The sequence below is a fragment of the Mycteria americana genome, chromosome 1 (assembly GCF_035582795.1).
Source record: "Mycteria americana isolate JAX WOST 10 ecotype Jacksonville Zoo and Gardens chromosome 1, USCA_MyAme_1.0, whole genome shotgun sequence".
Taxonomy (NCBI): Eukaryota; Metazoa; Chordata; class Aves; order Ciconiiformes; family Ciconiidae; genus Mycteria; species Mycteria americana.
Genome location: NC_134365.1, coordinates 137360076 through 137387024, shown reverse-complemented (window position 1 = coordinate 137387024; position 26949 = coordinate 137360076). Strand labels below are relative to the sequence as shown.

Sequence of the window (26949 nt, the reverse complement as noted above, 5' to 3'; positions counted from 1 at the left end):
TGGGCCTCCCTAAGGAGACTACAGCAAGAAGTTTTAAGTATTAATAACTCTTCTTCCCCTGCACTAATTCATTAGAGAATTGCTGCCAATTTTTTATTTGGGACGTTGTTATAATACTTTGATACAAGAAAATAATCACTGATAGGAGCTGGCAATTACCTATTGCAGAGATGACAAGAAGAAAAGAAAGAAACGACAAAATGCTGGCTATGGTGCAGCCCATTACCTCGATACCTCCCAGTGCTCAAATTCTCCTCAGCCTTCATTTCTTTTTATTTTAGTTGCTGCAACTTACGTCCGTGTGGCCTTCTATGGTTCCTGCTCCCTTGCATCCAAAAGGCATATATTAAACCTCAGAACTGTGTTGGGCTTTTTTCCCCATAAACAATTGCCAAAAAAGAGAAATACAACAAATTGCCAATTTTTTAAAGTCAGTGCATAACCTTACCCTGTGACCTCTCATACTTCCAGCCCCAAATTTCTATTCATGTAAGGATCAAACAGATAATATTCTTGTTTTCATACAATGTGTCTTCCTGGTTTCATTCCAACATGCATTTATTGTCATCCTTGTAGAAATAAAACATGCAGCTGTTCATAACAAGAACATGACGATTTAGCAGAAAAATAGCTCAGGGGGCTCAAATTTCTCTATTCCCTCCAGTCCTTACCTCCTCCTTTCATCCTTGGGATGAGAATACAGACAATTTGACCGTTTGAAGGACATTACAACCATCTCTTTTCGAACCCCAGGTTGTTAACTGCTTCCCAGCTGGCGCCTTAAGAAGTCCTTCCTTGCAGCTGTCTTGCTGCTGACTCTCTCCGTAGGACCGGCTTGCTGGCGAGGAGACAGCCCTGCGCGCTTCACCACCCCCTGGAAGCCAGCACGCGAAACCAGTGTGAGTATTTGGATATTTAAGCAGCACACACTCTCTAAGCCTGAACCCTGCGAATAACGAGGCAGTTTAAATGCCAAAGCTCTCGTAGCCTCGTACCGGTGGCATCATGAACTATTTCGCTTCGATAAGCTGCTTTAGCGCTTCTGTCTCTCTCACGGCCAAAGCCAGCCTTGATCTAAAGACCTGGCAAGCGTTTTGGTCATACCTGTGCCCAGTATTTTCACAGTGTGCTAAGCTCTTTGAAATATCTGGTTCCATTTATATCTGGATGTAAAGATCTGGCCTCTTAATGGGTGCGTCATAGTGAGACTAGAGAAAGTCTAATGAAATCCATGCTGGGATATTTCATTATCTTGCAGGCAATAAAGCCATCAAAACAAAGCCATTCATTATCTTTCCTATTAGGGAAGAAAACAAGTTATCGACATCATTTAGATTTTCTCATTGTCCTCCCTGGTCAAAAATGATAGTAGCATAATGAACACTGAAGAAATCAACGTATATTATTCACTTCTTCGTTTCCACAGCAAGAATGCAGTGCCTTAGAGGTAAGAATAAGCTTGAGGGCTCAGCTGCATAAAAACTGTCTATTTTACAGCTCATTGCATTGTTAAGTAACATTACAGTGTAATTTGGGCTTTGGGATATAGTTTTACATAGGGTAGACATAGCACTTGCAGATTTTTTTTAATGTCCCATTCGCCCCAAATACGTTACACATAACCAAATTAAATATTTGAATTTTTAAATGTGCACTAAATGGAAATGACTATGAGCATACATGACGGCAGGCAGCTTCTGGACTCCAATTCTGAAAACGTAATTGTTTCTAAAGTGATATATTAAACACTTTGGAATTGCTTGTCTCTGTTGTATATCTTGTTAAAACAGATTATAAGCTCTTTATTGTAAGAGCTCTGCCACATCAACATGCCATAAGGCTGTGATCCTCATAAGAGATTTGGGGTGCTAAAAAACCACAATGATAATAATAATTTTTGTCCTTTTTCATAAGAAAAAGAGACATCTGCGACTGCACCATTTTTCCCCCATCTCTTCCTCAGTCTGTCAGTGAGCTTCTCATAACTTTTGGGAAATTTTCAGTCAGGTGCAACAAAGAAACAGGGGTGTCAGAAATGTTAAGTTCCTCCAAACTTTGTGGAAAAAGGCTAGAAATAACTAGGTAAAAGGCAGTTATTACTGACAAAAAGCACCAGGGAGCCGGGCAAGTGCGTCGGCTAAGTGCAGGCTGGGCTGACCTGCACTGCTACCAAGCCGAGTCGTAGCAGGAGCTCTTCTGGCCTGGAGTCACAGGCTGATGGCAACCAGAATGCTCAAACAGGGCACACCTTGCTCCAAAATACACATCTTCCACAGCTGCCTAGAACACTGGGGACTAATAAAAATAGTACCTCAGCTGTTGCAATGTTTATTAGACGTAATCTACTTAAGCAGCAGAAGCAAATATACCAGTGAAGTATCCTCCCAGGTTATATTTTCCTGCTCCTCCTTTGCTTTCCCTGGTACTTACTGCAAGAAAAACTATGTATAAGCAACTTTTATTCTTGCTTTCTTCTTCCATATAAATATCTGATTAGACAACACCGCATTGCTAGCTTATAAGGACTTGTTTTTCAGGTTACCCTCTTAAAAGGCTTAGCCACGTCCAAGGGAGTACCTGTAGCCAACCATCAGATCCTAACGTGTGAAATGTGTCCGGTCTGAGACGGATAGTTCTCAGCTTTCTCAGCTTGAAATGGAGGGGACAGCGGGACCTTTACCACGGCAGAATCCCCACTGGTTGCATGCAGAAGACACTGAGTATAGACACTGTATTTAAAGACGATTACACCAGAAGCAGACCAAGGCAACTGTGGAGTAGGTTTATCGAGTAGCTGGATTCAACAAGGCGAGGATTTTACATCTAGGAAATGCCCTTTCACAGTTTCCATGGCATTTTTATTTCAGTTAAGCCAGAATGAGATTCTAGCCTCCTTGGCTGTGGGAAGTAATCTGAAGCCAAAATACACAGCTTACAGGCAGCAGTTGAAATCAAAGGGAAATTCAGAAGAATTGTGGCATTATGGTATTGCCCATCACTAGATGACTAAAGAAAACAGCATCTTAAAGAGGAGCAGCATATATTTTACTTTCAGACTGCAGTCTCCTACAAATAAATGGCAAAGAAAAAACTGTTGGTAGTAAAGACAGCGAGACTGTGTGAAAGCAAGAAAGTTCCAGGTTCCCCCTAAAAAGGAATTTCCCTACAAAGAATATGGCTAGCACACATAATTTTTAAAAAGTTACTTGTAATAAGATTTTTTTTTTCTTTAGTAGAAGAAATTGAAGCTAGGAAGAAAATAGTGAAATTTCATTTCATGAGGGGAGGGGAAATTCTGGATTATGTTCTGGAATTGAATTCTTAATAAACAAACTCATTATTGAATAGCTATTCATTCAGGCAAGTAAAATGGTTATCCTGTGGTAGCGCTTCAATTCTGTCTTATTAAACAGATGGAATAAAGGTCATTCTCCAAAGTTGGACTTTTATTTTCAGACTCATCGTAATGCACAAATCTTTAATTGTAGGCCATCAGTAGATGATCCTTTGTAGTAATTTAGCTTTAAAGCAATTAAATTCTTAATGCCACTCTAACATAAATTTTCCCTACCATTTTCAGCTTAGCTGAAAGGAGAGGGCCAAATGTTGCCTTTGGGCACATTACTGTAAGTTACATAGACAGATGAATGAATTTCATTTGGTATTTGAAGTTATAAATTCTCATTTGAATCCAGAAGAGCTATAGCTGACTCTGAAGCTGTTATCTAAAATATATCTCAGCTTAGGTCATTATGTATGAAACCATAATCATTCTTAAATGAATTTTTTCATCTTTTTCATCTTAATACTTACATAGTACTTTTCATCCACAATGCTTTCCAAAGGACATCCATCTGGGTAAACTGAGGCACGCACTAACAAATTCATTCACCTAAGGTCACGCTGTGAGGAATAAAATCCCGTCTCTCAGTCCTCACTTCTGGCTCTAGCAAGAAGGCATCTTCTCCAGATCCTAAACCAGATATGATCATATATCTATCCTACAAACTACAATACAGGTCAGAGATACTAAAGCTACCTTTAAATAAGATCTTGCAGAAACTGCACATTGGGAATATTGGGAATGAATTACCAGTTCCACAGATAGTATGGACAAAAAGGTATTTCCTTCACTGTAGGTTGCAGTTTTACAAAGTAATAAAACTAAGAAGAGATGGGGTCTATCTGAGAAACACGGAACAAAGCATACTAGACACGCAGTTGCTGATTCATCAAAGAGGACTTCAAACTCATCTTAGAGGGAATTATGGCTAAAAGCCCCTTGGTAAGAGAAATTAGAAACAACATATAAATAAGTAACTCCTCAGACGGAGCTGGTCAAAAATCTGCAATGAGGTATGAGAAAACCCAGCAAGAATATTTTGCCAGAAGCAATTTTTATTGCCAGAAGCAATGTTTATTTGTCCAACCACAAAGGCTTCTTCCTTTAAAATCCTCCTCATGAATCTCACTTATTCAGTGATGGTGAGAGCTGAGATACCTGAAGTGCATGACATGAGATAAAATAATTAAAAGATGGCATAATAGGCTATGCTACAATGCAATCTTTTGGGAAGTAAAGACCCTCTGAGTCAAATATTTGAAAACTCTGTGGGGAAGAACATAAAGTAAAAGAATGCTTCCTCTAATCTTGGGATATTTTTAATGATCATAAAAGGCAGCCTGGGAGACTATGTAGGGTGTCCTCCTTTGTTCTGCCGTGAGTCAAAAGGCAAAGAAGAGCACAGCAAGTCTCAGGATGAAGAAAAGCACCCATAGTGTTGGACTTCACATCACTCATGCAGTTCTTAAAATCCAACCTGAGCAACATCAAAGCCGTCTGGTTTTATTACCAGGCAAAATTTCTCAGTTTCAGATGTGAAAAATGTCTTTGCCTTTCAGTATAAAGAAGCACTTCACCTTGTTGTCCCCAACCCAAAACATCCATACTGTTGAAAATAATTATGGGTAACATTTACTGGCAGACACTTAGCAATCCATGAATTAAGGATTCATCTTCAGTGATTATTTTGTGACAATTTTAAGTCAAATCATTTTCTGGCTCAAAAACCATAATTTTCAACTGCCAGAGGGATAAAAAGTGCAAATATTTAGCTTATTAAGGGAGTGTCACAGAAAGAGGCATGAGAAACTGATGATAGATCTATTTATGTTTTTTATACTGAAATACCTAAAAACTTACTTAAAAATCTGTTTGCTTCTTTGAAGAATAAAAACAAAGTAACAGAGCATCACACACCACCCTAGAGTAGAGAGAGAGAAGTACAGCGGAAAAATACTACTAAATTGTTACAGGATTGTTGTCACAGCAGTGATGAACCGAGGGTAAAGTGAGGCATGATTTGTGGGGAGAAGTAGTATTTTTATTAGATCAAGTTATATTGTTGGGAAAAACAAACTAAATTTCAGGTACACAAGCTCTCCTTCAGATAACCCAAAAGCGTGTCAAAACTCTCCTAGATAAATCTAATCATTTCATGATGACTCTAACCTGCCCTCCTAAGCCTTCTGTCAAAGGCCTCCACTAAAACAATCCCAGGACTTCTTCTACACGCTTCTCAATTTAACAATCATGTCTTTGCTCCCCAGTGAACTCAGAGCTGCGTTACCCTGAGTAAAAAGCAGGTCATTACATGTGTGATCTCATCCCTAATTCACTTAGTTATGCACGTAGCAAATCTCCTAATTCATGCCCCTCAGGAGGTCTGATTCTCTCCTGCTCACAATACTGTGCTGCTATCTAACTTCACGTAGCTGGGAGAGCTTTGTATCTTCAAGTAGTTGGAGAGAAATGTTTGTTGGCCAAAACCTTTCTTTCTTAAAGCCTGTGTAAAACTGAAAGAAGGTGCTCCCAAGAGTCATATCCTTGTAAGTCTGTATACACAAGCCTGTCAATAACCATGATGTTAGCAGTAAGATAGCGTACACAGAAATAACTCTAAATTGGGAACCTGCTTTATACTCAACTACAAACTAGCACCGACCAACCTTTGTAAAAGATGTCACATTATGCTCCCAAGACTAAACACATGGAAAGTACATTAGCCAGCCACAAGCCTTAGAAGTTAATGTTTTGACTGTTCAAAATTTTGGATGCCTATTCAATTTCTCAAACCTTGAGACTCAACCAAGGCATATTATTAGGCAGGTATGTCAACAGGAGTTCAAGCTCTTCCAGGTACTGCTTGCACTGAAACTATGCTGAGAACAGTTTTCTTTTATGTTTACAAGCTTCCTTCTATGCCTTTTGGAATAAACTAAATTAAAATCCTGCGTAGGACAGATGAATGAGTAGCACATCCAGCAGAGGAAAAGGTAATAAGCATTCCCCAGCCTGAGGCTGGCACTAGCAGAAGCAGAAGCTGGCACAGGCTCTTCTGAACCAGCAGGGATAATAACTGGATGTGATGCAGAAAGTTCCAGCCATTAGAGAGAAAAAAGAGGTGCTGTCACTTCTTCCTGCTGAATCTGTGCCACCCCAGAAAACAGGGTTCAAGACTTATTTGGCCAAAAAGAGAAAGCAAGAGGGGTTCTTTAACCTGTTTATTACGGCGCTGGTTTAGCAAACAGGAGTCCTGTGCTCTGGCTCCTTCGCCAACGACTGTTTCTGTCTTTTGTTCAGTAACTACTTAAAATACATACACAGTCTAAAGACCTGGGCTCGGGTGCTCTCCCTGCCTCCCAAGGAACCTCCTCTTGCCTCACCTACAGAACCATATACTTGCTGTTTCTCCCACGCAGGACCGGTGGGGTGGTTTTGCAGATTGCCCTAACGTCGTTACGACAGCAACTGGCACCGAGAACTGATTTTAACCTTGCTGAGTGGCAGCACCCAAAGGAGAGGGGGCCTGGCTGCCTCTGAAACTCAGGAGGAAATTGGCCACGTCTCCTGCATCCCGGGGGAGTGCTCTGGGAAGCGGATTATTATTTGGCAAGGGAGGGAGGCACACTACATGGTAACGCACGTCAGCAGATGCTGCTGCTGCATCTTGCGTGGAGCCAGGGCACTCAGAGAACGCTTACCTGAGCACCCACACCGGGGAGATACGGGTACAGGGTCCCAGCCGGGCTTGGGCAAGGAAGAGCTGCTAAATTCAAGGCCTTGACTAACACGGAGATGGTTTGAGGCTCACGGGAAGGATGAATGTTGTACTCTGGGGAAGCTTAGGCTACCCAGGGGTGAGTCTGCTTATCTGAGCCCCCAAAAACAAGGGAGCCAGTTACATCCAGCTGATTAGAAACGATGAGCTGATGGTAGTGACTAATCCCCGCTTCAGCACCTACACATCAGGAACAGGATCATCTGACCAAACATAGATATCTGAGCCATTTGGGCCGGGCTCTTCTTTAAGGTTCATGACAAGAAAGAAGCAATACCCACGGGTGATTCATCTGGTCGGCTAAGGATGACTGAAAAGCACCTGGGTTTTCTGCTGATTATAAAAGGAGCCTGTGGTGAGTGGCTCACATATAGGCATCGACTTTCAGCTAACCCGATACTGTGTAGGTGCTTAGATGAGCATGGTTCACCTATTTTAAAACGAGGACTGTGGTGCTGCATTTGCATCATGTCCCACCACCCAAGTAAGACACTTAGCAGGCTCAGAGCGGACCCAGATCAGGCCATCCAGGGTGACTCAAGCACTGTGCCGCCTGGTTTCTGATCTCACGTGGGAATACAGCCCCAGCAGCCCAGAGCAGGATGCCTGCGAGGAAGCTTGAGGAAGCTTTCAGCAAAAAAATGGCCGATAGGAAGGTGAACACAACACCCATGTAGGATAGGAACCATTCTTGGGTGTCACGGGAACCCTCGATGGTCTGAGAGCCTTCTGTTGGCACACACCCGTTAGATGCACGTTGGAGGCACCCATGGCAGTGTGCTTCCCCAGGCGGGTTCAGAACTGAATCACACCAGCATTTGCAATGGATCTTCAGTTTTATTTCCTCCAAAAGGAACTGAGGCCTGGTGCACAACAACTGCTGTGGGAAGCAATCACATGTAGTAAATGGAGAGGGTTTGCTTCAAAACGGCACTATTTTGCCAAATTGGCAACTTAGACTGAGACAACGAGGAGTATATTCCAAAGGTAGCAAAAATGATATTCAAACTAAAAGACGCCTGAGGTCCTATTTTTATTTCTCAGATTGACTCTGTGAAATCAGGAGTTTATTGAAGCTGTTATTGGGTGAGGTTATGTTATGCAGAAGCTCAGAGCAGACTATCATAACTATTCCTTTAAATATATGGAGTTTTGGCTTGTGCTTTAATCCAAGACTTGAGTCAGTTCTTAGGTTATCCAAACAATGCTACTGTTAACTTCACTAGCAGCTTCCAACTGTTAAGTTTCTTAAATTATTAACAGACAGCCCATAGAGGTCAAAAAGATAGACTTACCTTTCCAAGAGCACTCCTGAAACACAGAACGTTGTCTACACTTCAGGCAAAGCTGGTTTTCTAGGCTCTGATGCAAACCTGTGAGAGCATGTTACAAGGAGTCCAATAAGGCAACCAATTTCCTCAACTGAACTAGGATGTTACAAGGAAAGAAAATATTTCATATACAAACAAACCATCAAAGTGTAAAGATTAAAGCACACAGTTTTTACAAGATGAAAGACAGTTTAACAGACATTAGCCTAGCAGCAGGTCAGCTAGGTCAGACCAGGATGGTAGATCCTGCAATCCATGAGGAATTTTAAGGAGCAAGGAACCAGACAGTACTGAAGATGACTCACTTGTATACTAATAAAGAACAACAGAACTGGTCCACCTCTACGCTCCATGAAAAGTTAAATTCACATTAAAAAAAATACACAGTTTAAAAAAAAAAAAAATTCTGGAATTGCTATTCAGAATGAACTTCCAACTGAGGCAACATAGACATTTTCTTTGGACATCTAATAGATGCTTATGTAAATATTCTGAGTAATTTTAGAGGAATTACACAAATATGAACTTCCTACATAGTAGAAAATATGTAGATTCTTTTCATATCCTTATTTTAGATGAGTCCTTAATTCACTTCACCCTGTCAGCACATAGTAGTTAACAATTCAGATACAGTTGCATACCTGAAAAATCTAGACCGTACTGAGAACCTGATACAGGGAGAAATATCTGAGACACTAAGTTCATTGCCATCAAAAATATGAAGGCTGCTAGTTGGGAAAATGAGTGAAATCCTTGAACAAAGCACTGACCACGTCAACAGTGGGGACAGGGTGAACTGGTGAGAGGAAGAGTTTGTCTGGAAGTTATCAGAGAGCTACCAGCTACTGATTCACTATGCTAGCAGGGAAAAACTAAGCACTATGTGGGATAAAATGCTGAGGCACAGAAATATATCACGACTCTCATGCAGATGCCCAAGTGAAGGAGCCTCCCCCTGCTTGTGTGCAAGGATGAGGTGTTATTCAGCCCTAGGTACAGAAAGGATTATATCGTTTGCTTGCTTCCCTGTCATGTTGCAGTGAGTGAGTTTCCCCAGGATGCTGGAGGAGGCCACGTGCTCTCCCAAGGGCAACGTTCTTCTGATTCCCTCCTTGATCCACCTTACTCCCTTTCTCAGCAAATTTTAGTCACCTCACCTATGCAAACGGTGAAGCTGGGGGAAATGAGCTTCAGCCAGTCCCACATAGGCTTCCACAGCCCCTGTTCACTTCCATGCTGACCTGGCTTCACTGCCAGCTGTAGCCAAGCTGACTCAGAAGTCCTATACGCTGTAATTACACTCCCTACTGTCATCAAGACACACACAGAGTTTGGGGAGAACCTTTCATTTGCATTGCTATGGCTACCGTCACATAGCTCCCATGAGGAAGTTAGCTCAGGTAGGTAATTCACTTGTTGCTCTTACGCTTTATCCTCCCTTAACCTTCTCCACACCCTTTTGGGCAGCAAGCCCTCACCCTTGCGGTCATCGCCAATCTGCCTTTTCTTTCCTGAAAGCTTCCTTTAGCTTGGGGCTGCAATTCCTGCTTACACAGGTTCTTGCAGAGAACTCAGCCTCTACTTTCAAGCTGTTGCTCAGAACCTCCAGTGTCTTCCGTGCAAGCTAGGGCTTAGACACCTGCAGAGGAATTTAGGAGAACCATGCCTGGGTCCCATGAATCCCAGGTGACAGTAAGCCCTCTTTGGTACCACCCTGTAACCAACAGTCACACTTTGTGTGATGTGAATAGGGCATCGCTTCAGTGGCTTCGGAAAAACAGCAAGCTAGCACAGGATCTGGCCCACCCTTCCCCAAGTACTCCCTAATGAGGAATAGTCTGGTTGGCCAAGCAAATCCTCCTCAGTGTCTCAAGAAAACTTAGATATATGCCTCTCCATTAGATTCAACCTCTGCAGGCACTACATTAGCACATGAAGGTTATCTCGCCAAGCTGCTAAATAAACTAGGAAAGAAACCTCAGCATCAAGGTAGTACATGTTAAAGTACGTTGAGCAGATGCTAAAGGACTTCACGTGTAGAGCTTACAGTGAAACAGGAACCTATGCTGCTGAGATGCAATACTTGACTAGAGATATTCAGTACGACACAGCTCGGTCCGCAGTATCAGTTAAGTGCAACACCTACCCCACGGTCACATCCAAACTTGGATGCTGCTCCCCTTGTTTACAAATAAGCACAGCCTCTGGTCCAACTCAACCAAGCTACCAAACTTTCTGTGAGGGAAAACCTGAGCGTAGCTGGCGTATCAGCACAGGACCACTTTCTGGATGAGGTAGGCACAGATTTCAAGTGTCATCCTCCAACACACCCAACGTATCTTCCCAACACCCAACAGATCCTCAGCCCCCAACACCCACACCTAACAGATCTTCAGTCAGGTTGTCCCAGACAGAGCGGTTTAGCTATCTCTAGGCTAGTAAACTATACAGGCTCACAGAACATGCCCAGGAACAGGTACAGGATCACCCACTCTGGCAAAATACAGCACAGCTTTGTCCCAGGGTAACTAGCACTCTCCCCTGGGCACCCTTCTGAGAGTCAGCATGCATTAGGGACCTTTCCCAGCAGGCAGCCTGAATGTGTCCCCCTTCTTTGGAGGTGAGTGAGTTTCATAGAATCACAGAATAGTTGAGGTTGGCAGGGACCTCTGGAGATTGTCCAGTCCAACCCCTGGCTCAGAGCAGGGTCAGCTACAGCAAGTTGTTCAGGGCTGTGTCCAGTTGGGTTTTGAGCGTCTGTAATGATGGAGATTCCATCACCTCTCCGGGCAACCTGTTCCAGTGTTCAACAACCTGCACCATAAAAAAGCTCTCTCTTATCTTTAAGTAGAATTTCCTGGGTTTCAGTTCCTGCCATTGCCTCTTCTTCTGTCACTGGGCACCACTGAGAAGAGTCTGGCTCTGTCTTCTTTATTCCACTCACATCAGGTATTTATAAACATTGGTAAGATCCCCCTCAGCCATCTCCTCTCCAGACTAAACAACGCCAGCTCTCTCAGCCTCTCATCATATGATGGATGCTCCATCTCCATGGTACTTCACTGGACTCACTCCCGTACATCCATGAAAGCTTAGCTGTACAGAAGCAATCTCAGCCACTGCAGCTGGGCTCAAGAGACTACTGTCCCTGCCCTAATTTACTATTCCAAATACAGCCCTTGAGCCTAAGCAACAGTCAACTGAGCCAGCATAGGATGGAAAATACAGATTTCAGATCTTGCTGTGGTCCAAGTACATGCTAAAGAGGAGTTTTAACCAGTGGTACTGACCTGGACAGTTTAGTACATTAGGTTACCTGCTCAACAGTTCATGCTTCCCAAGGAGGAAGAATGGATCCAAGTCTATCAAGACATGATCACACACCATACAGATGCAGATCAATGCTCTCAGAGTAAATACATCTTTCTTTCTGTATCTCTTTCATTACACACCACATTTTGGAATGAAAACACCAAAGCAAACTGCTTTATTTCATTGTTATCCCTTACAGGAATCCAAATTCCATTATTCACATGCAAATGAAACACATATAAGCAATCTCGCTTTGTTAAAATTTGGTGTGTACTTCTGTATTAGCAGGCTGTCTTTCTTGTCCTGCCACAGCACTAACAAAATACCGCTTTCTGCTAGATTGTTGTATTAGGTGTAAACATAAAAATGGACATGAATACATTTCCACTGAAGGTCCTTACTCAATCAGGATAAGAGGTCTGAAAGAATGCAAAAGCACACTTCACAAACATTTTGCTTTAGAAGGATGAGAGTCAACCTTCAGCCTTTGCCCTCTATCTGTGCTTAGGAATTATTTCTTCAGACTTTGGACTGTGTATGTAAGGTTTGGCTTTTTCACATCCTCCTCCCTCTTTAGTGCGAGAAGCCTAGCTATAGGTTGCTTGTGACAATCATGCTTCATTTCACAGAATGGTTGAGGTTGGAAGGGAAGTCTGCAGGCCATCTGGTTCACCCCTGCTCTCAAGCAGGGCCACCTACAGCCAGTTGCCCTGGACCATTATCCAGGCAGCTTTTGAGTATCTCCAAGGATGGAGACTCCACAACTTCCCTGGGCAACCTGTGCTCGTGCATGGTCACCCTCACAGTGGAAAAAGTGTTTCCTGATGTTCAGATGGAGCCTCCTGTTTCAGTTTGTGCCCATTGCCTCTGGTCCTGTCACTGGGCACCTCTAACAAGAGCCTGGCTCCATCCTCTTTGCCACCCTCCCTTCAGGTATTTATACACATGGGTGAGGTTTCCCCCCTCCACCCTCGAGCCTTCTCTTCTCTAGGCTGAACAGTCCCAGCTCTGGCAGGCAGATACTTAGCCATCTCCAGGAAAGGAGGGCTCCATCGTGTGTAACAGTGACGTGGGAAGACAAACGCCATCACTCCGAACGTCCCCCCCCCTTCCTTCTTCTTCCCCCAGCTGTATATGCTGAGCATGACGCCATATGGTATGGAATAGCCCTTTGGTCAGCTGGGGTCAGCTGTCCCAGCCGTGTCCCCTCCCAACTCCTTGTGCCCCCCCAGCCTGCTCGCTGGTGGGGTGGGGTGAGGAGCAGAAAAGGCCTTGGCTCTGTGTCAGCACTGCTCAGCAATAGCTAAAACATCCCTGTGTTATCAACACTGGTTTCAGCACAAATCCAAAACATGGCCCCATACTAGCTACTGTGAAGAAAATTAACTCTATCCCAGCTAAAACCAGTACACTCTCAGCCTTTCCTCACAGGAGGGATGCTCCAGTCTTGTAACCACCTTAGTGGCCCTTTGCTGGCCTCCCTCCACTATGTCCATGTCTCTCTTGTACTGGGCAGCCCAGAACTGGACACAGCACTCCAGGTGTGGCCTCACCAGGACTGAGTAGAGGGGAAGGATCACCTCCCTCAACCTGCTGGCAACACACTCATAGTGCAGCCCAAGATTTGGCTGGAAAAGGCTCGTTTGCCTTCTTCCATTTGGGAAATGGCATGCTGCTGCTTGTGTCAGCTCAAATAGGAGATGGATCTCTTGTGGCAGTGATGTGTTTGTCTCCAGAATACTGCTTTGTGTAGCACAGTTAGCAGGAAGAGGATTGGTAAGGGCGCTGGGAGATCAAGGTGCCGTTTCCAGCTTCACTCCAGGTTGTATGTCTTTTTGTCCCCTCAGTTTTTTGAGTAAATCACAGCTTCTCACAGACAATACAACTGGGACATGACTAAATGAAAAATTCCCTCCCTGACACTACAGTTCACAATTGGCACCATGATTCTTTAACACAGTAACTAAACACTTCTGAGTAACACAATTTAATATATTTAAAAATACATTTGCACATTACAGACAATCTTAGGAAATGCTTCACCTTTCACAAACCAGTGGCCAGTCTCTCATTGGGGAAGACATATAGGGACACCAATTCTGTCAATACCTGCTATTTCTAAGGCACGCATTTGCCAACCACTTTAGAAAAATACTGCCATAGGAATACATTTTGTATTTCATTACCATTAAAGCTTCTTTTAGTAAGGAGATAAATTGGCTGTACAACCTGAGATTTTCTAAAGCAATGCAAAGCTCTCAAACTTACTGTCTTACAAAGCTGTAATAAGGGACATGGTGTTTTTTATTTTTATACAGATATCTACCTTTTGATGAATTAAAAAAGTCACTTTGCCCCAAACCAAAAGGAAACACAAAGCTCAAAATTTAGAAGTTTTCTTTATAGGAAAGGGTGCCCCAGGCATTCAGAGCCCGTCAGTTACATAGCTCAGGTCCAGCTTCTGTGACAGGTCTGATGATGCCACATTGCTAATGGGATCCAGCCTTAAACATGGTACAGTACCTCTCGCCTTCCCCTTCTGTCTCAGCAATTCAGGCTGCAGTCCTGGCTTTGCAGGGCTGCCTGCAATTGTCACGCAGTGGAATAACTTGTGATTTCTAAATTAAAATACATCGTTCTATTCTACTGGGGAATGAGTGCCATGACCATGGTGTGGTCACTGGATGAGGGAAAACAAGGGTGAACCTTAATTCACCTTTATACTCATTTATCAGAATCAACTGAGTGTTGCATGGCTGGAGCCCAGATAATGCTCCTGGTTTGTGACTGGTTCTTCTACAACTTTCACACAAGTGTTCAAATTATGTTTTAACATATGAGTGTATTTACTTTCTCTCTTACAAAATACAAATAGAAAACCGCCTTCTAATATCACTTCTGTAATTTTGTAGGTCAGAATTATGTTCAGTATCATCAGACTTTCAGGAGAAATAGAGAAAATGAACTTTTTTAAAGTGAAATCACTTATAAAAGCAAGGTGAAAAGACATATATCCAACACCAATTATTATAAACACAAAGAGCTGAAATACAACAACAATTTCTCATTTGTACATATTGAACAGCAAAAAAGTAAAAAAATATATATACACAACAAGCTTAATAGGGAAACAAACCTGCAACAGTTCTCTACTGCTCATGGATAAGACAAGTTTCCCTTAAATTTTTTAGTGCATTCCCTCTCATTCACAAGAACTAATGCATTTTATCTTCCTGTTCTAAGGCGAACTGAAAACAATCAAATCTTCCTTCAAATCAAGAACCGTTGTGAACTAGTGAATTAATACATATTCACCTGAGATCATTCTGAAATATAGGACAAGATCAATAATGATTAACAGCTAAGGTGCACAACCATTTTGTCATTTTTAAAGAGAAACAGCATTTACACAGAACAGTTTTTGCTACAGGACAGTAAAACTGTCATCTGTGAAGAGAATTACTGAAAACAGTATAGGAGGAGACACTATGAGGACCATAAGCAGCTTACTCTTCTACTTTCTTCTATTCAATATTGTCCTGTTCACAACTTTCTGTAACATAAAAAGAGGGAGGGGAAGGAAGAATAAATGGAAAAAAAAATAATGATTAAAAATATTTCTTCTCTAACTCAGTTTATTTCATGCTTATGTCAGTTCCTCTCAAATCCATTGACTGACTTCAAAGTAGTCCTATGGTAAATACTACAGCTACAGGTAGATGCATTTTGTCTTGGTCAAACAGCATAAAGCAAAACCACAAAGCTAAATATAGTCTACATGTGTATCCAGCTCTGATTAATGGGTAGAATTAACCCTGAGATAAAAATAAATGAGCCAATGGTTCTATCCTTCTTTTATATCTGGAATTAGTTATTTACTCCTTTCTAGAGTAATTCTGTTGAATACAATTGGTATCCACTAGTGACACGTTCAAACAAAATCAGCTTGGCTACTGATAAACTACTTAAAAGCATCACAAAAGTACATTCATGCAAGCACTGAAAAAGTCACATCTGCAATAGTAAACAGAGAATTACCATTCATAAATTCCACTGAGGAAGGCAAGGTCAAAGCTAAAGGGCCTGTCCTGTACTATGTGTTGGTCTCAAGAAACAGAGCCATAGTGATGTTTGGAGGTGGGAAGGATCCGGGCAAGAGTGAAAAGGAACATTTTGTCTACCTATTTTTTGGTCGCTCTAGGACGTGCATCAGTGCTGTATCTGCATGCACTAGGTCATGAAATCATTTAACATTCTGTTCTCCACTCTCATGATTTAGGGATGTATTATTATCTTTAACATGTAGTACACGAGAGGGAAAAAGAAATAAATTAAAAATCACAGAAGAAACCCATGCTGCAGCTAAGGACTAAACTCCAATTTCTAGCATCTCATGCCAGTATTTTAATCAGGAGACCATCAGGCAGAAATGCATCATTCATATGCAGCCTTAATCGTCTGTTTGGCACAGCTGCTTAGTGACTACACCATGCGAGAGGAATAAAATCACAGGGGAAAGCTGTATCCTGCTTACAGAAGTGCTCAGAAATACTGAAAAGCATGAATGTACACATATATCAGAGTACCATACCAGACACAACTCTGATGAATCTGTGTAGGGAAAATAAAGTAAGACTAAGATTCAAACCCAGATCCTGCAGAGATCAGATGTCTCACAGGAAATATAACCTCCAAACTGAAAGGAAATCTATAGCTACCATGTTTACAGGTGAAAAAACAACCAATCCAACATCACTTTGGCAAAGCCTATGGCAAACAAAGCTACGATCTTATAAAACTTGTTTGTATCTCCTTCACTCTGCAGATTAAATCCAAGTATTTATCTTGGGATGTCTTCCTTGTATCAATGCATCAAATGCAATTATGGGTGAGTATTAACGCAAAATAAAAAGTCATGTCAACATAGTGTACTCGAAGTGATCCAAACTTGCAAACTGAAGTTAAAAAAAAAAAAAAAAAAAATTTTTAAATGTATTTTCATTGTATCTTCAAACACTAACAAAACTTGATTTTGTACAGCATCCTACATACAGCATCCTACATACAAGCTGTACCCAAAAGACTTAGCAGACTTTAATATCACAATTGCAGAGTTAAGCAGCAGAAGAGGAAAACAATTAACTGCTGCAGGCAAGGAAGAGAACATAAGCTCTCAGATGGGATCTGAAACAAACGGGAGAATCAAGATAACTTTGTTTCCTGTTTTAAGTCTAGAAGAAATAAATATCATAAAGCAGTATCAAAATGATTCTGTTTACCTCAATAGCATCATCCATTTCTGTGATCTCATACAGTCATTTCAGCTTGTTTCTGAATTAGGAAACTCTTTTTCTGGAGAGCTGTCATCACTGAGGTCACTGTAGCTGTCACTGTTAAAAACAATACTCAGTCAGAAGGATCTAAAACCAATATTTTATTTCAAACCCTCCAACCCAGATGATGAATATGACCAACACTTTCCTCAAATGCAATCCATTTCCAGAAAACTACTTGAAGCTCATGCTCAATTTTGGTATTTTAGAATGCCCTCCTCTACAGGAATGGGCTTAAGTTTGGCATCTAAGACCTGAGAAAAAATATTCTACGTGATAAACAGTGTGTTCAATTTCTTTTTGCTTGGCTCCTGTACATTCATTCTACAGTTTGCTGGCGCTGTGTGCCTGCGACCATGATTAACAACATGGAGAATAGCAGGTATTCAAAGCAAGACTAAAATGAATTTCTCCTTTATGATAAAGAAAATTATTATTTTGACCAAAGAAAAAGTTAAGACAACTTTAACTTGATCTACTCAGAATGCTTCAATTTATACTTAAATTACAATTCTTGCTCTTCCAGTCAGAACATAAATCATTTTCATTGCACCAAGCAATATCCTGACAATTTTTCCTGAGGTTTTGTCCCCTTCTGCTGTTTCCTGAGAGAAGCAAACCGGTTTTCACAGAACAAAGTGCCATGCAAGTGATCATTTTATAAGTGCCAAGTAAACAGTGAAGGACAGGAATCACCACAGCGACTGAGAGAAAGAAGTGCCCACAAACCACATTTTCAGTCAGCCGTGATGTCTATGGGATCTCCAGGTTTATCTTAACTCTTAATTGCACAAACTGCACCTCTTAAGAAGAACCTCCAGCCTCAACCTCCCCCTACTACGCTTCACTTCTACAGTCTGTTTTCCAGACACTTGAATTTCCCAAGATCAGAAGCCACCAAAGGGAGCCCAGGGAACTGACAAGTACATTTGAGCAGCAATAATACTGGTCAGTTCTGTGGTAGTTCAGAGAGCAGGTTATGGTTAATGCAGTACAGGTGGGGATCTCAGACCTCGTTTGTGTGGGTACACCAGCGGCAGCCGTGGGTACCAACTCTGCTCCAGCCACCGCCCATCTGTCTTGTCACATCTCGCTCTTATCACATACACCTTCACCCTCCAGCCAACAGGACATCAGTCACATCACGCTTGCCACCTCTGGGCACGATCTCCCACTGAGACATTGAGCACATAATCAGCCCATGACCCACCTAGACACGGCCTTATCAGTTGATCTGCAGTGGCTGCCAGCTGTGTAATGTAATGTTTCAAGGGGAACTATGTAACCCCGCAGCTGGAGATCTTTGATCTAGGCTGCAATGTGGAACAGTGGACAAACCGCACTCAGTTATACTGGTGCTTGTTACTGAGCACTGCTTTGTAGCCTGAATTTCACCCTCTCTTTGAAAAAAAAAAACCCAACCAAACAAAAAACCAAAAAACCAAACCCAACAAAGATTAGGTAAAAACACAGCCATTTTAATAGAGTGGGACAGGAGGAGTGGCACCAACAGTCATCTCATTTAATTTCTACCTCTGACTGTTAGGAAAGCCTCCCACAGTTACAGCAAATCATTGTACCAAATTCTGTACAAGACCGAGTAGATATTCCGGCTGTTCTAACATTAAGACTTTGCCTACAGCATTCTGCCCTTTCTTTGCATGACACGCATGTTGTTGATGTGGTTCTTACAAAGAGTGTGTCATATCAGGCTAGTGAGAAATGCTCAATTTGATCATTTCACCAGCTGGCAAACAATTACACAGTTCAAGTGAGGAAAGTGTTGTTAACAGTATGATCAAGCATGCCAGATGCACACAGACAAACACAACATCACTGACATTGTACTTACTTCTTTCTGAAAGTACCCATGGAAACATGGAATAAAAATTCAGTATTATTAAAACAGTTTTGCATTTTCACATCACAGCAAAATAGAAAAAATTGTCCACAAAACAGAGGGTAAAACCATGATTGCAGAGAGCTGCATAATTTCACAATAACCCTGGTTTAAGCCCAAAGTCTTCAGAGAACTTTTTTTTTTTTAATGGGCTCTGCTGTCCAGTGGCAGTCACAGCCCAAAAACATATGCCAGAGCTCCATATACAACAGAGTGTGGGAGACAGATGCTTAAGTAAAAATGCTCAGGGACCAATGATGTGAGTGGAGAACTGCCCAGCTTCATCTCTGAAGACAGGCGCTGATGCCCACACAGCACTCTCATCATGGGCTTCCCTGCTCAATGAGAGAGGTTTTAGAGGCATTCGCCCATAGAAGCAGTCACACAACGCTGGCTGCTTCCGTCATGTCATTGACTTACCACCCTAACTTCTCAGGCCTGTTTCCAGTTTGCAGAAGCTGAGGGTCACTCGGCTAGCCACTAGCCCAGAGGCTAAAACACTTACTCGGCCGATGACAATTTTGTTCCTGTTCCTACACTGCCCAATACAGTACAAGGTTTGACTCCCTATCCCAGAGCAGGGCTCTTGTCACCACATTCTTGACTGTTTTGCAGTAGCACCTCACGGTCTCCCCTACTTTAGGACTGTCCTCCTGGGTCTAAGTCAGTTTTGTTTCTAACAGGCAGGTCACAGTGGCAAGAAAGGTAAGGGAAATGCCCAGATAAGGGTCAGCCCTTGGGCTTCAGACTCAGGTAACTATCAGTCTCACAGTTTCAGCTGCTTGAATGATACCTCTAAGCACCCCAGAAGCTGTGGCATCATGTTAACAAGAAGAACCTGGGCTCCAAGGAAAGCTGAACTTCCTTAAGAGCTAAGCTGCTGCTGGACTTGAAAGCAAACAGGGACTCATGAATCTTGGCGTATCTGCATCTGGGTGCTATAGCTTCAAACCAGTGCTGATGTCCAGTTTGTAAGATTTACTGTGATATGAACTGTGTTCAACTAGTAAGTAATCTGAAGAAAAACTCCAGGTAGTATTAACCACAAATGACTCACCACCTCTCTTAGGAATAAATGTGTACTTCCTTCCAAATTACACTGAGTTGCTATACAGATATTAAACACAAAAACCAAATGGATATTTTGTGCTCACAGTTGCTAATATGTAATCTTACTTAAATGTGCTGGCTATGAAAGTGGTGGTGGTGGGAAATCAAACAAGCCCGGCTTTTCCTTTATGAAATTCTTTTTCACACTGAGCCTTTAACTGAAAAAATATGCTTACATTTCCTTCAGCAAGTTTTCTCTCAGTTTGTGTACAAATTAATTAGTAATTATCTTGGGCAGGAACTTGATACCCACTTAATTTTGTTTGTAACCATTCCCATAACAGTGGACTCCAACAAAAAGGAGCTAGTGAGCAAATCTAAGGCCATCACAGCAGTTCTATTCCGTCTTTTTTCCTTCATGGGATCTGGAGTATAAAGATGTGGCCAAGACAAAAACAGAACAAAACTCAGAGTATGCAGTGTCACTGCATCTAGTCAGTCACTTCAGTCTTCAAGATGAAGGATTTTGGTCACTTTGATCCTTACACCTAACCTACCTGTAGTTAATGGAAATACATTCACTGAAAACTGAAATATCAACCTAGCTGGCATTTCACTTTGCAGTGAACTGCAATATATTTCCCAACTGGAACAAGGAAAACATCCTCTGTTGAGAAATTACATTATGGGGTTTTGTTTTGTTTTAAAGTTCACTCATCCTCAGATCCCCGTCTTCTCAAGACATAAGCAATAAAAAGAGCTTCCCCCTACATGTGTTCCATTATTACCAAATTCATGCCTGTTTCCGATCTCTCTGTTCTGCTGACGAAGGTATCATCACACCTCTGCTATGCATCAGTCTAAAGCACCGAAGGACGCAAGATGAGAAGAGATTGTCTATTGGTATGGTACAGAAGGCAGCCGATACCTGGGGCCACACGGCATGAAGCTGGAGTGCATCACCTCGGCAGCCAATCTCAGCTGCAAAATCACTAGAATTAAGACTCAGGATCAATTTTAAACCTATATTTCTCAAACAGCCGCTCAAAAGCACCAACCTGCCTGATTTCAGTGTTTTTATTAAGAAACACAGGCAACTGTAAAATGGGTACTTCTTGAACATTGTTTGTTTCATTTGGAAAATCCAGATCAACATTCTTTAGAAACAACTTATTTGACACAGTTTCAGAGGAGCTTTTTTCATCCTTTTTTAATGTATAATTGACAAAAAAGTCCTTTTCCAGAAATGTAAGCAATTTAAACAATTGCCACAGTAATGCTATTCCCTGTAAAGGCAGGAGCCAAGCTAAGTGCTTTTCCTCCTCAGTGCAAATTAAAGATAAATGTAATTACATTTCGTACAGGCTGTGGCTGTTTAAAACAAACAATTGTTATAGCTTTCAAGAACCTAGCAAAAAGAAGTCTGTCAATTATTATTATTTATTCCCCCCACAAAAAGCTGAATGATTAAAATTATTTTAGTCATTAAAACATTATTTAAAATAAATGCATATTTGATTGTGCAATGGTTATAATTGCATTCACCCATATTTCTTGGTGCATATTTTTATGATCATTATATGACCATGTATCATATGGTAATATATAATTTATGATATCAAATGATCATATATCATTTATTATGAGCACCATCATTATATGACCCTATGCTTCCATGAAACATAATTTCATGAAAGAATCCCTCAGTACGTACCTAAGACTCCCTAGTTCCAACCGGCCAGACATCTGCACTCACATAACTGGGCCTAGGGTAACAGTTTTATTAGGACCCAGTATTACAAAAATCACAACCAAGATGCCAGGACATAGCTGGGTGTTATAAAAACTCTCAGATGAGTCTCATGCATGGGATTCAATTCATTCAGCTTTAGACATCTTAATCTGAGATAGTTACCACCAGCTTCTTACAATCAATGGAAAGAAACAGGTACTTGTAGGGTATAATGCTTCTGACCGACTTAACCATTATCATGAGTTATTTGGCTCCTTTAAAGTGCATATTCACTTTGGCAACTACAGAAAAAGACTTGGGGTGACTAGCTCAGAAGTGTCTTCACTGTAAACATCTAACATTAAAATGACACAGTAACTGCAATAACTAACCATTACCAAGTTCATCACAGAGTACCACTATGGTTGAGAAGGGATTTCCTTTAAAACTTCTTCTGTAGTTCTCTGTAAGAGCTCTGAGGGTACCAACAGGTCTTAGCTGCCCTGACCATCCTCACCTGGGGCCTCCACCGATGGGCCCAGGAGCCTTGGCTCCCAAATCGTTGCCTGAGCTATGTCACAGGCATGCCTGTACCCCTCTCTGTATTTCTGTAGTCACTTGTTGACTGGACTTCCTGGACTGACCTCAGACCTAACTCATCACTTTGTACTTCTGCACTGGGCTGTCTGTAGGACATGGTGACTGTCACTGGAGCCAGTCCACTTGCCTTCTTTGGTGACTGTGGTACTGACTCCTGCCGGTGAGGACACTGCCCCTACCAGTACAGTTGCCACCCCTGGCTCCTGGATTGTTTTCTTTTGTGTAGCAGCCCCTCTCTTGCTGCTCTTTGACAGTCTTCAAACCACAAGACTTCCTTCACTTTCCTCTGAATGTCTGGATTTGGCCAATGGCAGAAATATGATGCTGTGCCAGATGTGTTCTTGGTTGAGGACAATGTACAGGAGACATCAGAGATAGCCCTGCCCACACCTTCTTTGTCCCTCATATACCAGAACATGTCACATGGGCCGTTTCCTGTTCTGTTTATAGGTGCTTGCCCAAACCTCCCTACACAGCTGATCTGGGAGACAGCTGGACCATGTTAGTGCAGTAAGCACCATATGGGCAAGTCTTCTGAGGTTTTTTTCTTTATACACCACTCCTTCTGTCCTCTGGCCACTTTTGTTCCTCATCTCTGAATGCAATTCCTAAGTCATCTTTTATTAATAACCTGCCCAGAACTTAACAGAGTACTCTGACTAGATGGCATTGGTTTGGTGCCTCACATTAGCATATTCGCTAATGACTTGCAAAAATTTCTTTTGGCAGTAGTCCTAGTTGCCCACACCTTCTCACCTAGGAACATCTCTCACTTCCTACATTTCCTCCCATCTACTGGACATTTGTGTTTAAATTATTTATCTTTAGCTTGTTACCCTCTTCCTCCAAAGAAACACATGGATTTCATTATTTTCAGCACAGGTTTCTAAATTCCCTATATATTTTTATGTTATTTCTTTGTTCTGAATAGTGCTTTCAGCTCTTATTTAAATGACATTCTTTGCAAATATCATTAATGCACCGTGGCCTACTCTTGCAGACCATTAATAAAGATGTTGGTTGAGGGGAAAGAAGAAATAAAGCCTGCTGATGCTAAACTTGCTATGGGGAAAAAAACCCAGCAACTTGGCTTTATTGTACATCAGTGGTTTTGCAATGTGTATGACATTGTTCCCAAAGATAAGCCAGTTTTTATTACTTATTCCAAATGAAACTCTGGAAGGCTCAGTAAAAGCCAACAACATTACATGTGAAGTTTCCCTCTTCATCCACTAGTTTTCTATTAAAACCTTTTGGTTTCTCTTAAAAAGCAGCGTATTTGTGGGTATTGTACACTTTCTGAGAGTCTCCTGTGGTTCTGGTTTTCTCTGCCCTTTCAAATGAAACATGTAAACTGGCAGCCTCTCACGTTCCTCAGTTCCGTATGAAATGGTGACTTCAGTATTTCCATGGAAAGATTTGGAAAAGGTCATGATTTAAAAGCATTCACAAGGAAATGAGGTGCATGGCTTTGTCTGATGGTTAGGCACACGTGCCATAATGCACTAGAGGCTGAAACCACAAAGGCAACTTAGATGCCCAACTACCACTTCAGGTAACTAAGTAATAACTCATCAGTGAGTTACTCAGATCCTTTGCTCAGTTCTTGACTGTCTCTGTACACACCAAAGCTCCTGGGAACTAAGTTTACCCCAGAAGATGCATTCCAGTCTCAGACTAGGTGTGCTCATGCCTATGTGTAAGCACTCTCGGACTGTCTACCAGACTAGGCCTCACAAAAGTGTAAGAGAAAGTTTATTCACTTTTATTTATTTAGGGCACTCTCCTGGGAGGTGTGATGCATCCTTAAATTTACTGTTTGCTTTGCTTAGAAGCTAGGGCTTCTGTCCAGGTGTCAGATGTGCTAAAGTTGCATCCTAATTATGGGGCTGTTAAATGTTCTGGGGTAATGATTTGCTGTTAAGAATCTCATGCTGAAATAGGTATTTCCTTTTGTCTTAGGACTTCATCATTAACTCTCTTTTTAGTGTTTTTAACAGCCTAGTTTGGGTAATCTGCTCAAGTTGCTGGCCTCCACAAATTCTCTTTGAGGTTACATCTTTGCTCTAGTCAACAGCATGACTACAATTCACGTAGGCAGTGCTGGATGAGGTGTGCAGAAAATCCTCTCCCCAGATTTGTATCACTCTTGTTATGACATGCCTTAGCTTTACTGCTCAATGAAATCACTAGTATTCTGGGGTTTAAAGGTTTAAATTGGAAAATCCTTTCCACTCAGCAGGTGGATATGTTAATATGAGTGGGTGTGCTGTAATTAGCACTCAAATTCCCTCCTGAATGTTCTTCCCTGCAAAATGTTCCTCTTTTAGCCTCAAAATATTTTTCTATTCCAATGCTCTTTCTCAAGACAGAGGGGTTTGCTTGATTGCTGTGTAACTAGATAAATGGTAAAATTTGTATTTTTATATATAACGTTTTGGGGTATGAATTTTTGTCTTTGCTAAATGTTTAAGTGTTGGTTGGAGTTTATTCTATAAACATGAAAAAAAAAGAGTTGGGTATACTTTTTTACTGATTAATTCAAATAAGTGTAAGTGTGGCACATTTAGTAATTGCTGAAACTTAAAGTCAAGGTTAGAAAACATATTTGCTACAATACTAAGGGTTTTAAATTTAAATTAACAGGACACATGCAGATCATTCATTCAAAAAGAGTAGTTTTTCATTATCTCAGAGACACGAATAGGTATACTTATGGGAGGAAGCAGTGAAAGAAAGGATATTGGGACCTGGGAAACAAGATGAACTGTGAGGCAGAGAGTGCCCACAAGAGGAAAAGACTGAAGATCACTGTGCTTGAAGACTCCCTCCTGCCAATCACCACAAAAATTTGACCTGTGTAATGCACAAGCACAAATTTTAAAAGGTGGATAATGTTATGACTGCTAATAACAATGACAGGCTAAGATAATAGGAGTATCAAGCTGTAGTTTGCAGATCAGAAAGAAATTCTCTCTGTGTGTACATTATTGCACAACTGGCCAGGGTGAGCAAAGATGAAATGCATTTATGAAAGATAATTGATACCAAATAGATTGATCTGGTCTGGCTTGGCTATTTTCCATTACTACTGAAACCTGAATAAAATTTCTATTTCTTGCTTAAGAAAAGGAAACTCATTTTAATAGAAAGCAATGCTAAAAAAAAAAGAATAAAAAAGAAACTCACAAAACTAGTAAGTTTGGTGCCTTATTTAGAGGAAAAGCCACTAAGCCAGAGTTGGATCTGTTCTGTGTTATTATTCAGTCATTCTGTGATTTTTTTTTTTTTTAATATTTTTTTTCATTTTTGTTATCATACCCTAGGCTTTCCTCTGACCTCTTTATTATTGTTATTGTAATGAAATTGTAACTGTTATTAATATCATTGAAATAAACGAGACTGAGTTAACATAGGCTAAAAGCTATTGCTACATTCAATAAACCAAAGAACTCTGTGTCTGAGGGACAAAAGATTTTAGTTTGGCTGAACCATCCAGTTTTGATCTAGATCCAAACCCTTCCATAAGTCTAAAGATCCCAATTGTTTTGTTTCAGGCCTGTCTCTGCTAGATGTTATTAATTATTTAGCTACTGCAAAATAAAACCAGTGTTTTCTTTTTTGTTACTATTATCATTCAAATACAACTAGGTAAGAATTTCACTTCATTGCTTGAACCTCCAGCAAATCTCTTTCCCTGCAAAACTACCGTTAATGAAAGTTAACGCAGGAGGCCACTAACTTCACATGAATTTACTAAAGGTTTTTTTACTTCTTTCTGGTTATAACATATGGATCTGGCTTTAGCCCTAATAGCCTCTGAAAAGGAGGAAGTCAGGAACTGTGCTTACTGCTTACAGATACTTTTACACTAGGGTTTACGCAGACACGCACAGGAACGTGTAAATCAATACATGAAGAACTCCTTTTCCTCTTCTGGACTTCTGAATTGAAGGACAGGATAGTCCCTCCAAAAATGTGACTGTCAAACTGCAGGCAAATAAGTAAGAAAGATTACCTTGGAGACAATTTACATCCACGTTGCAGGTATGCATTGAGTGTCCCAGTTGCTGCTAGCAACAGTCCAAGGTATGGAGGTGAAGGTTTCATAGGTCTTGAGGAAAACTCTGGGTGGAACTGAACTCCCACAAAATATGGGTGATCTACAAGATAGATGTCAAAGAAAATTAGAAGATGTAGGAAGAAGATAGCAGAACAACTGTTAGGAAAAAAGTTTATTGAAGATTTCACACAGGAGTCCAGAAGCCAGATCAGCATGTGTGAATTTAAGGGTGAGGCAGCAGGAACCATAACTTTTTCCACGAAAAGCAACTGACAACAGAGGCAGAAGGTAAGTAAGGCAAATTAAGGAAAAATCATCCTGTGATTCAACCTTAATGTGCACAATGATGTAATTAAAAGCTGAATAATAAACCTGTACTGACATGTAAAGGGGGGGGGGGGGGGGGAACAACCACAAAGTCTACATTTATCATGTTATTTGTTATTTTCATAGTATTTTGGTTTCCAATATATATTTATGCATGTATATTCAGAACATGCATCCATA

The 26949-nt window shown here is 41.2% G+C and overlaps 1 protein-coding gene across 9 annotated transcripts in view; it reads right to left on the bottom strand.

Moving 5' to 3' along the window:
* Nucleotides 1–263: 263 nt before the first annotated feature.
* CTPS2 (CTP synthase 2) overlaps nt 264–26949 on the bottom strand; it is a 90449-nt gene continuing 63763 nt past the window's right edge. For 7 of the 9 annotated variants that reach the window (XM_075521856.1, XM_075521847.1, XM_075521832.1 and 4 more), the window contains 3 exons: nt 26398–26542; nt 17044–17154; nt 13140–15317 (listed from right to left, as the gene is read on the bottom strand). In XM_075521856.1, coding sequence (XP_075377971.1) covers nt 17085–17154; nt 26398–26542 — 215 coding nt within the window. In that variant the 3' untranslated portion in view covers nt 13140–15317; nt 17044–17084. Of the gene's footprint in view, nt 875–8416; nt 8549–13139; nt 15318–17043; nt 17155–26397; nt 26543–26949 lie in introns of those variants that run through there. The other 2 variants (XR_012778500.1, XR_012778501.1) reach the window with 2 other exon arrangements.